This window comes from Ovis canadensis, chromosome 3 (assembly GCF_042477335.2).
Source record: "Ovis canadensis isolate MfBH-ARS-UI-01 breed Bighorn chromosome 3, ARS-UI_OviCan_v2, whole genome shotgun sequence".
NCBI classification, from domain to species: domain Eukaryota; kingdom Metazoa; phylum Chordata; class Mammalia; order Artiodactyla; family Bovidae; genus Ovis; species Ovis canadensis.
The window spans coordinates 191,384,441-191,396,855 of record NC_091247.1 but is presented as its reverse complement, the minus strand read 5'-3'; the positions used below and the strand labels follow the sequence as shown (position 1 = coordinate 191,396,855).

At 36.5% G+C, this 12,415-nt stretch overlaps 1 protein-coding gene across 1 annotated transcript in view; it reads right to left on the bottom strand.

Annotated features, from left to right (window-relative positions):
• OVCH1 (ovochymase 1) overlaps positions 1–12,415 on the bottom strand; it is a 90,549-nt gene that overhangs the window by 28,021 nt on the left and 50,113 nt on the right. The window contains exons 16-18 of the mRNA XM_069585451.1: positions 8,329–8,454; positions 6,573–6,708; positions 5,684–5,823 (exon numbers count right to left, since the gene is read on the bottom strand). Coding sequence (XP_069441552.1) covers positions 5,684–5,823; positions 6,573–6,708; positions 8,329–8,454 — 402 coding nt within the window. The remainder of the gene's footprint in view (positions 1–5,683; positions 5,824–6,572; positions 6,709–8,328; positions 8,455–12,415) is intronic.

The following is a 12,415-nucleotide window of genomic DNA, read 5'->3' as shown; positions in this document are numbered from 1 at the left end:
GACCATAAGGCCCATGGGTACCCAAACAAATTCACTGTGCCCTGTGTGGTCAGAAGAGACACTGGAGGAAAGACTGTGATCAACGTACCCTTTGCCAACAGTCAGTGCATGGGCAGAGGGGATACCTCAGTTGCCAGCGAGTGATGGGGGCCATTAGGCTTCACAATCAGAAGATAGAGGGGCCTGAGGCCAGAAGTGGCTCTGCCTAGAGATATCATCTATATAATTAATGCTGAGCCTGGGGTAGTCACTGAAGTAGCAGGCAACTTGATAGAATTTCTTATAATAGACACTGGTACAACCTTCTCAGTCTTAACCTAAAGGATTGGAAATCTTAACAATTATAAAGACTATGTAATGGGAATATCAGGAAAAAGACAAGGGAACACTTTCCTAGAACAATTTATGTGTAACATTAACAGTCAACTACTTTTACCTTCCTTTTTGTTTGTGCCTGATTGTCCCTTTAATGGGAAGAGATTTATTAAACTAGTTAGAGGCCACTCTGTTCCTAAAGGAACAACGAAACCTTGTGTCACATTGTGCTTAGTCGCTCAGTCGTGTCTGACTCTTTGCAACCCTTTGGATTGTAGCCCACCAGGCTACTCTGTCCACGGGAATTTTCGGGCACTGGAGTGGGTTGCCATTTCCTCCTCCAGGGGATCTTCCTGACCCAGGAATGGAAACTGCACGTCCTGTGTATCCTGCGCTGCAGGCAGATTCTTTACCTGCTGAGTCATCAGGGAAGCCCTTAAGGAAAACTTATTCATCACCAAATGATTTTAACAGAGAATGAAAATGAACAGACTGAATCTACGACTGAGATAGAAGCCCTGGTAAACCCTGAAGTTTGGAACATTGAGCTTTCGGGCTTAGACAAAGACATTTGACCAGTAGTTACCAGGCTAAGACCTGGATGAGAATATGCCTGTGAAAAACAATATCCCCTAAAGCTAGAAGCCTAGAGAGGAATTTCTCCTACAGTGAAGAAGTATGATTCATATGGTTTATTACTGGTACCTTGTCAGTCACCATATTATACTCTGGTATTACCTATTCTTAAACCTGTTGGAGACTATCAATTTGTACAGGACCTAAGGGCTATTAATGAAACTATTGGACCCATTTATCCTATTGTGCCTAATCCTTAATACTATCCTAACTCAAATCCCAGGGGAAGCCAATTGGTTTACTGTGTTAGATTTAAGTGAAAGTGAAAGTCGCTCAGTCAAGTTCTACTCTTTGCAACCTCATAAACTACACAGTCCATGGAATTCTCCAGGCCAGAATACTGGAGTGGGTAGCCTTTCCCTTCTCCAGGGGATCTTCCCAACCCAGGAATCGAACTGGGGTCTCCTGCATTGCAGGTGGATTCTTTACCAACTGAGCTATCAGGGAAGCCCAAAGGATGTTTTTTTCTGCATGCCCTTGGCCCAGGAACCTCAATTCCTTTTTGTCCTTGAGTGCACAGGCCCAGAAACAAAAGAAACCTGATAAAACACCTGGACTGACTTCCTCAAGGACTTAGGGACAGCCTTGAAAATGACACCTAATGGTTTCTATTAGACCTTTAGTCATACTTTAAAATATATATATATATATACTATGTAATTTTTTTTCATTCCAATCTTCTCTCTTAATATCACAGTAGGATTTTCCTGTATTCTAAAAAAAGTTAGATGAAAATATTTCATTTAGTGGTGGTATAACATTTTATCCTGTGGATTTGCTATGCTTTTCTTAACCAATTTCCTATTTTGATCCCTTTTTTTGATCCTAAATAACTCTAGCTGAATGAATATCTTGTACATAAATGTAAAGTATATTTCTTAAAAGTATGGATAAAAATAGAAACACTGAATGAAAGTTATAGATTTATCGCTTTTGAAAAACATTTCTCTATCTTGCTCCAGAAAAAAACTATGTATTATACCTAAACAACAACATGAAAATGTCTGTTACACTGCATTTTATTTACTAAGTATAATCATTCTTCAAATATTTTTGTCAGTTAAGTAGGTAAATTTTTTTCATCTATGCTTTAAAGAGGCTAAGTATTTTTTTCTCACATGTATTTGTCTATTAATTGCTCATTCAGATCACTTGCCCATTTTTGTATTATTGTGCTGCTGCTGCTGCTGCTTAGTCACTCAGTCGTGTCTGATTCTTTGTGACCCCGTGGACTGCAGCCCACCAGGCTCCTCTGTCCATGGGATTTCCCAGGCAAGAACACTGGAGTGAGTTGCCATTTCCTTCTCCAGGGGATCTTCCTGACCCCAGGGATCGAATCCAAGTCTCCTGCTTGGCAGGTGGATTCTTTACCATGGAACCACCCTAGGAAAATAGTAATTCTGAATCGTATTTTAAAATCAGTTGGTTAAAGTATTATTTATTGTACTATTTTTAAATTGTTTTATGTTAGGGATCCTCTTGATTCGAAAAGAATGCATCTGTGCTTTATAATTGTTGAGTCACTGTTAATTATTATAGGGCTGATGATTCAAGTGTGCTTCCTGTGACAAACCATTTCTAAGTTTCACTGACCATACATAGTATTCTGTGAAACAAACATTCTAACAAAGGTAGTTTGCTATGCACACATAGTTTCAAGTCAACAATTCTAGGACTATTAAGCTTCTCACTATTATAAGAAAACTGCCCTTCTTAGTAAACAGATGGCCAGAGGATTAACTTCATTGTGACAGAAATGAAAAATAAAGAGAGATTTAATTTAGATTGTATAGTAACTGATATATAAGTATTCATTAACTTTCCTTATCAATCAAAAGAGGTTGAGGGTTAATCCAGTGCTTTTGCCTTTTCAAAATCACTTGGGTCAATAGTTCACAATTCTTTAGGAAAATGAACAAGACTCAAAAGCTTTGGGAACTCTGGTTTTAACCTGACATTTTTTCAATGCTAAATCATACATATTTGGGCTGTTATTAATTTTTTTACATATTTGGGCTTTTCTAATACTGATTTATATACATCCCCTATATTAATTACCTTAAACCTTTCTCAGAGTTGTTGAAAATCCTCGGTTTGTTACTTGTTTTTTATTTTGCTTCTGTTGAAGGAAGTTTTTAGTTATATAGGAATTTATTGATAATTTCCTGTTGTCTTCAATTGCTTTTACATTAGAATCCTTCTCCATCCACAACTAAGATAATTGCTTATTTTATAAACTTTTAATGCCTTAAGAAAAATGCTTAGCTCTTTACTCAACTGTTCTTTGAGGTGATGGAGAATATAATTTATATTTCCCTCCCTGATCTGCAATGCAAAATTTATCACATTTAAATGCCTTATAGTTTCTTGGGCCCCTTCTGGTCTACTCATGTGTGTCTCTTTTGTACCAGTACTACTCTGTTTTAATTATGGTTACTTTGGGGTGGATTAATGTTAATTTCATCTTCCAGTTTTAGAACGTGGTACTTTTCTCTATTCAGATATGTGTGTGTGTGCACATGTGCACGCATGTGTAAATTTCATATTTGTGCCATAAAACTCACATTTCAATGTTATTCCTAGCTACACGGTTTTTGTGACTAATTATAACCAAAGTGATTTTTACATTATAACTTTTAACTAATTTTTACTTAGATGGTTTTATAGATATGACATTTTATCATTGACTTATATTTATTTTTCCTAATTTGACCTAGCTTTTAGATAATACATTTTCAATATTAAACTATTTGTGCATTCTGAGGATATAGCATTGTTGACTATGTTTAAAATATTCATTCAATAACCTATTGACCTCAAAAATTGAGTTAACCACTAGAGGCTGTCTTATTTGTAAAAACTGAAATAGAGTTAAAAAACTTTTTGTGGAAGAAGATAGGAAATAATACATATATTTTATGAACGAATTCTAAGTGAAGAACAAGTTATAAGAACAACAGAGATACAGTTCATCAATATTATAAATTATAACTGACATTGCTAATGTACTCTTTTTCCTTTTTCTGTATTTCTTTGTTCTTTCAAACCTTGTGTTCTCCAACACTCCATTGAGGAACAATAGGGAAAAAATAGCCTAATCTTTTCTTCTAAGCAGCACAATTTTAAAATACAAATTTAGAGGTGCAATTCTAATTCAAACACTGCAGGGGTCTGGTTTCTTTTATATTGATTAACATGCACTCTGTCATTTAGTTATCAAACTAACCTCATGAAGCAGTACAAGTTACAGGTATTCTGTAAGGCAAGAAAGCAAGAAGTGGAGATAATTTCCAAAGATACTAGCCTAGATGCTGCATTCTCCCCACAGAGAGCTATGCCCTTCTGATGTTATGTAAAAGCTCCATGTTTACTAATATTCCCTTAAGTAGAAACACAAAGATTGCCAATGCACCTATTTCTGGGATGTTAATGTAAGCCTAAAGAATAAAAGAACAGTGGTTTAGCAATTGGCTGTTTGATCGACTCTGGCAGTAGTTGATCAACGTGGAGAGGGACACTGACATCTGGGACCTTCCTAGAGAGACAAAGGCCAGCAAAATGCTATAAATCCTCTCTCTGGGAGTCACCTTGTTACATTAGGCATCTATATCTCTGACTTAGGCACATTGGGAGTTTGTAATACTCATGTACATATGTGCTAGTGATGCTGTGTCTTTTCACTTAAATCACATGAAAAGTTACAGGTAGTTTTCATCACGTTACCAATGAGGACAGTGACTAATTGAGAAAGCTTTGGGAACATTCCCAAAGTCACTGAATTACCAGGTGGTAGAACTGCAGTCTACTGGACCCAGGATCATCAGATTTCAGAACTCTAGGCTGCTATATCCTAACTAACTGAGCAACTTTGGTCAGCCAGCCCAAACTATGCTTCCATTTCCCTTTTCTCTAGTCTTCTCGCTCTCAGTTAGGTGTGGCCATGTGAAAAATCTGGCCAAAGTGACTTAAATATGCTACAGGATTCCTGGAGACATATTTGCTTTCTCCATGGTGATAACCCTTCCCTGGGCACTTTCTTCTTTTCTCTCCATTGTAATGGCCACAAGTGAAATAGCCACTATGGAACCAGTAGGAAAAGGCCAAGAGAACTGCAATAATTCCAGTCCTCACAGGGTTGAACTGTTGAGTTGGTGGTGCATCTGCATGCCTCCGCATTTCTCATTCTTTCACAATAATAAATTTAAGCCACTGTGATCAGGTTTTTGACTACTATCTAATTAATAAGGCCATTTATCACAGACTCGATGGACGTGAGCCTGAGTGAACTCCGGGAATTGGTGATGGACAGGGAGGCGTGGCGTGCTGCGATTCATGGGGTCGCAAAGAGTCGGACACGACTGAGCGACTGAACTGAATGACTGACTGACTATGAACATTATTTTGCCTGATTAATATTATACTCTCAGTTTTCTTGTGCTGAATTTGTCTGAGACTGTTTATTCATCTTTTATTTTTAGTATTTCTGGCCAAGTTTCATCTATGTATAACTCAAGTAAACAGCACATAGTTGGGTTTTGTTTTTAACTTAGAGTATTAGGTTAATTTCAATTACAAATATAAAAAATAGTAACAGCAACAGGCTATTTCAATATCCACATTTAAGAAGAGACTAATTTATGTCATCTGTAATTCACACACTGAATATAAAATGATCTAAGAATATTTTACAATATAAAATCAATAGCATAGTTCTTCATGGGAAATTGGTTACCTATTAATTTTTTGCCTGATTCAAATCCTTCATAAACCCACAGGTGACCCTGACAGGCCAAGGGCATTGGTTGCTTCTGGAAGTTGATAATATCAAGGCGAATGATATGATTTATAGGGGCTAGTAATCTCCAGTGGCAGCTATAGCACAACAAAAGAAAGTTAGAAATTATTTCTCAGTAGTATATGTTGTTATTTACTTTGTTCAGAATTTAATGCATCACTCGGTGAGTCACTGTTATTGACTATACCTGCTTCTTTTGTGCTTAAGTGAAAGAAAATTTTAAATTATAACAGTAAAAATATTCTCTAATACTTTTGATTTTGTCAAAAGTTTTAACCAAGTACACCCATTTTCTGAATGGCTGGTCAAGCACATGTATTATTCTAAACTCTAATTGGCAATCAATAAGAGTTACTGAAATATTCTTGTGTCAATTTGCCCTAAACTTCCCCAAATAATACACATTTACTTAGGATTGATACTATATGAATCTCCACTTTTTGTTTCTCACGTTAAGTTTATTCTAATGTTTAATTTAGGGAAAGTTCTCTTTTTACCGTGGCATATTATATGAACCACTTATTGAGTACTACTATGTGCCAGAAGGTTTTACATACATTATTTCAATCTCCAAAGCTCCTTGATAGAGATTCAGCTTTTCACTTTACCTAACAAATGATCTCTTTTGTTGGAAAAGTATAGCTTATCAGCAGGGGTAATCTCACATTCAGGTTCTGTATACTTAAGACTTCAAATCAGTTATTGTCTCAAAGTTCATTCTTTCAGGAAAGCAGGTGGAAAATAATTCCTTAAACAGATAACAAATGTTGCTGCTTGTCAAGTGATCATTCAAAAACTTTCATTGTAATAAAAATTCCTTCCTCACCTCTTAATGGTTCTGTGAAAATATCTCGGGAATTGAATGATCCCTGCTGGTTTGGTCAGAATACCATCCTCACAAGTGGCCACATGCTCTTGGTTTGAACTCTGAAGAGACTGGGTGCTTTTACTGCCTTTTGGACCTAGAAATAAAGAAGGAAAAAAAATGAGGTAAAACTAATTTTTAAGAGGCTTGTTATATGCCTTTTCAGATCAGAGCTGTCAGTTTACCTTCCTGTTTTAGAAAAAGTTAACAGGAGGTGGTTAGTTTCACTAAAAATTTTTCTATCTGAAATATTCAAAGGTTACAGAAGATCAGTACCTCTCTCAAATTATATTTGGCACAGCCTAAGGTCTATGGAAGATAAAGAGGAATAACTGTAGATGATGTAGGTTCCCTACATAAGTCCCTTTAAAAGCAATATTCTTTTTAAAAAATTTTAATTCAACTGTAGTTGATTTACAATGCTGTGTTAGTGGCTGGTATACAGAAAGTGATTCAGTTATACATATATATATATATATATATATATATATATATATATATATATACACACACACATTTTTTTCCCATTATGGTTTATCACAGGATACTGAATACAGTTCCCTGTGTAATACAGTAGGGTCTTGCTATTTACATATAATAGTTTGTATCTGCTAATCCCAAACTCCTAACTTTCCCCTCCCTCACCCCATCTCCCCTTTGGTAACCATAAGTTTGTTTTTTCATGTCTGTCAGTCTGTTTCTGTTTTATAAGTTAATTTGTTTCATATTTTAGATTCCACATACAAATGATATATGATATTTGTTAAAGCAATATTTATACTATAGTTCTTCAGGAAAACAAATTTCATATGATATACATGCTTTTCTTTTTATTTCTCACTTAACTTTTTCCCAGGTATATCTCTGCAATGCTTTTCAGTGCCAAGGAGAGAAACCAGTTTTTGGTTACCTATGCTCATTAAGAGTCAAAAATCTCATTAATTACATGTCTGAAAATGTAATAACTCTGAATTGCATACAGTTTACATTTATAATATCAGCCTCTACTATTTATTTAGTTTGTCCTCAAAACTCATTCTAACCTTTCATTTTTACAATATCACTATAAAGGAAACTCCTATAGAGATGAAGAGTTGTCTGGAGCTAATCAGCCAGCTAAGATTTAGAACCCAAATCTTCAACCACAAGGATAATGGTTGTAGGAAAGGCTAACTGTGGTATAAAATCACAATCATGATTAAAATATTATTACTTTGCAGTTAATATATTGTATTGCCATGTCCATGAGTCACAATTCTGAATGATGTACAAGTCAGTCAAGTTATTCACTAAGTAGTTTTTCTCTTGGATCAGACCAAAATCAGATCATTTAAAAAGATTTTCCCTTCAAACATAAACTCATTCCCCACAGAAGCATAACTTTTCTTACAAAACAGTGCATAAGTTTTAAAATATCCCTAAAAAGAAAAACACTGAGTTTTTAAAAATTTTATTTATTTTAATTGGATGCTAATTACTTCCCAATATTGTGGGGATTTCTGCCATACATTGACATGAATCAGCCATGGGTGTACATGTGTTCCCCTGTCCTGAAACCCACCTCCTACCTCCCTCCCCATCCCATCCCTCTGGGTTGTCTTAGAGCACTGGCTTTGGGTGCCTTGCTTCATGCATCAAACTTGCACTGGTTATCTATTTCACATATGGTAATATATATGTTTCAATGCTAGTTTGAACTTTATAAGTTAGAACATACCTTGGACTCTAAAGACAATATAATTTATGCCAAAAGCACCTTGCACACCGGAATGAAATGTCACCCTCACCAGTGGTCCAGAGCTCATGAAAACCATTGGATAAAGCCTTCTTCCACATAATTTACCTAGGTTAAAAAAATCAAATTTGATAAAAAAGAAGAACATTTTTAAAAGTTTCTAGTTTAGGCATGGCAACTAAATTCCACTCTGCAAATTGAGGAACAGCATTCTAGAATTCAAATGACTCACCCAGAGTCACGGACTAGGGGGTGGGGAGTCAGGAGCAGAACCCAGATCCCAAAATTGAATACTTGTTACAGTCTGTTATGTCCCATTGTTCCCATGAAAGACAGTAGGTAGCACATTATTTTATCTTTAGTATGAGGCTGATATGCCATTTCTCTCCTAGGAAAGTAACCTATTTATTAAAAATACATCACTGTGAAATCCATGATGGAAACTTTTTTTAAATTTTACTTTATTTTACTTTACAATACTGTATTGGTTTTGCCATACATCAACATGAATCCGCCACAAGTGTACATGAGTTCCCAATCCTGAACCCCCCTCCCACCTCCCTCCCTATACCATCTCTCCCTACAGCCACTCGTTTTTTTTTTTTTTTAATTTTTATTTTTACTTTATTTTACTTTACAATACTGGCCAATCTCCTTTTGATTGCTTTACTTTGAGAACCTAAGTCAAAGAGAATGTAAAATTATAACCATAATTCTAAAATGATTCAGAGGGCTGATTAAGAAGGTATAGAAAGATCCCATGAATTTCTTAGAATCAAACTCGCCTACTATTAAGAATAATTCAGTGTCTTTCTGTAATATTATTTAAATATCATCTGTTCAGAAAGCTGGTTATTTTGCACCCAATTCTATGGCATCTGCAATCCCATATGCTTTTTCTCTCTCTTCTCACCTCATTTTCCCTTAGTCCTTCTGCCTAATATATATTTTATCATATTATGTGTCCTCTCCCCCCTAGAATACATGGTGGTAAGGGCAGGGATTTTTTTGCCCATTTTGTTCACTATCGGATGCTCACAACCAAGAAAAGTCAATCCTTGACCCATAGTAGGTGTCCTGCATATATTTGTAGGGAGTAAGGAAGGGAAAAGATTATTTACAAGAAGAAAAAATCATTAGTTGGCATAATATATTAGAGTAAATGATGCTTAAATACTTTTGTAGCAAATAGAGATGAATCTAGCTCTTGAACGGTTGCTGGCTCCCACAGGGAAAAACATAGCATTTGCAGTGTACGAGGATACTATCCAACTTGAGTAAGAGGTAATATCTCTATCATAGCCTTACAGTTCTGCTAGCTATCATCTGAAGGACAGAACAATTTTACAGGTTTCAAGCTGACAATTTCAAATCAAAGAAATGCTAGGTTGAAAAATTATAGGGTTTCCACAGTTAATCTACAACAAAGTCAAGCATGGTTTTCAGTACATAACAATGAAAAAGGCAAGTGTTAGTCACTCAGTCGTGTCCTACTGTTTGCAACCCCATGGACTACAGCCCACCAAGCTCCTCTGTCCACGGAATTTTCCAGGCAAGAATACTCCAGTGGGTTGCCATTCCCTTCTCCAGGGGATCTTCCCCATCCAGGGATCGAACCCAAGGCTCCTGCACTGTAGGCAGATTCTTTACTATTTGAGCCACCAGGGAAGCCTGGTTTTTCCAGAAATCATTTATTTCTATTTGAGAGCCTGGTATATGATAAAGTGAAGTGAAGTGAAAGTCACTCAGTCATGTCCAACTCTTTGCGACCCCATGGACTGAATAGTCCATGGAATTCTCCAGGCCAGAATACTGGAGTGGGTAGCCTTTCCCTTCTCCAGGGGATCTTCCTAACCTAGGGAATGGAACCCCGGTCTCCCTCATTGCAGGCAGATTCTTTACCAGCTGAGCCACAAGGGAAGCCCAAGAATACAAGAGTGGGTAACCTATTCCTTCTCCAGTGGATCTTCCCGACCCAGGAATCTAACTGGGGTCTCCTGCATCACAGGCAGATTCTTTACCAACTGAGCTATGAGAGAAGCCCCAGTATATGATAAAGATAGCTATAAATTAAAGAGGAAATAATTTTTTCTAAAAAAGGAATCAGTCATAAGATCATTTTACCATATGAGAGGGGTTCCCTGGTCTTTCAGCAGTAAAGAATTTGCCTGCAATGCAGGGGACCTGGGTTTGATCCCTGGGTCAGAAAGATACCCTGGAAAAAGGAATGGGTACTCACTCCAGTATTCTTGCCTAGAGAAGTGCATGGGCAGAAGAGCCTGGTGGGCTACAGTCCATGCGGTCTCAAAGAGTCAGACACGACTGAGCGACTAACATTAACACAACACTAACACCATCTGAGAAAATGTATTTCAGCAGGATTAAGCTTTTTTTTAATTAAAAATTTCTGACCTTAGTTGGGAAATTTTTAAAAATAAAAGCAATGAGATAAATCAAAGATGAAAATACATAGAAATATATTTAAATCAATAAATTTAAAAATATTTATATCAACATACAAATACACAAAATTTAAAGGCAAATAACCTTATAAATAAGTACTTGTAATTTATGACAAAGGAAAAATTGTTTTATATAATTATATACACACCCACACACATATATATATATAGCCCCTATAAACCAATAATAAGATCAATACTCAAATTTAAAAATAATGGTAGCAACAAGGAATTTGAAAATGTAGATAGCTAACTAATAAATGGAAAAAAAGTACCCCCATTAGCTTATTAAATTGATAATATCAGATTAAAGGCATGGTGAAAGAGGCTCAAATTTAGTAGTATGCATTCATGCAAAACAAATGTCTGAGACTGTTATTTCAATTTGGGAAAATATAGGAGGGGAAGAAAATAGCCAGATCCCTGCTCTCGTGGCACTTTCATTTTGGTCAGGTAAATGAAGATTTCAAATAGAGACCACTGCTACACATGAAATAACATGTGTAGAACATGTGCAGAATATGACAGAAAAAGACCACGACAGGGAAAGGGTGGTGGTCCTTTAGACTTAGAATGTCTATTTGAGGAGGTGACCGTTCAGTCAGTCATTTACTGAATGCCTTCTGTGTATCCAGGACTATTCTAAACACGGGATTCCTGACACGAAGAGACAAGTTTCAGTCCTCGAGAAGCTCATGTTAATAGGGAAGACACAGGTATGAACACATGAAACAACATCATAGGTTAGAAGACAATAATGCCAAGAGAAGGGCCGTTAAGAATTCCGGAGGGGGGAGGTGATGCAATTCTCATCAATCAGGTGGGCCTCATTAGGAAAGCGTGTTCTCTGAGGAGAAAAGGGAACTCTTGTACACTGTCGGTGGGAATGTAAATTGGTACAGCCACTGTGGAAAATAGTATCAGGTTTCTCAAAAAGCTAAAGATGAAACTACCATATGATCCAACAATTCCACTCCTGGGGTATATATCCAAAAAAATTAAAAAACACCAGTTCAAAAGATACACGCACCCCAATGTACATAGCACGTTACTTACCCTCGCCAAAATATAGAAGCACCTAAGCATCTGTTAACAGATGAATGGATAAAGAAAATGTGATACACACACACACAAAGGAATACTACTCAGTCATTTAAAAATAACAAAATTTTGCCATTTGCAGCAACATTGATAGACTTGAAGGGCATTATGCTAAGTGAAATAAGTCAGACAGAGAAAGACAAATACTTGTATGATATCACTTATATGTGGAATTTAAAAAACTCCACAACTAGTTAATATAACAAAAAGAAGCAGACTCACAGATACGAGAACAAACTAGTGGTTACCAGCGGGGAAGGGGGAGGGGCAATAGAGGGATGGGGGAGGGGGGGTACCAACTGTTCGGGTGTAAGGCTCAAGGATGTGTTGTTTTGTAATAACTGTAAATTGAAAGTAATCTTTAAAATTGTATTTAAAATGTCAAATAAAAAAATCAAAGAACATTCTAGTCAAGACTTGACTGGATGGAGAAGAGCTCTTTGGAGAGCTGGGAGAGGTAGATGGACAAGGGCCCTGAGAGCAGAGTGTGATGAGCTAAGGGAGTG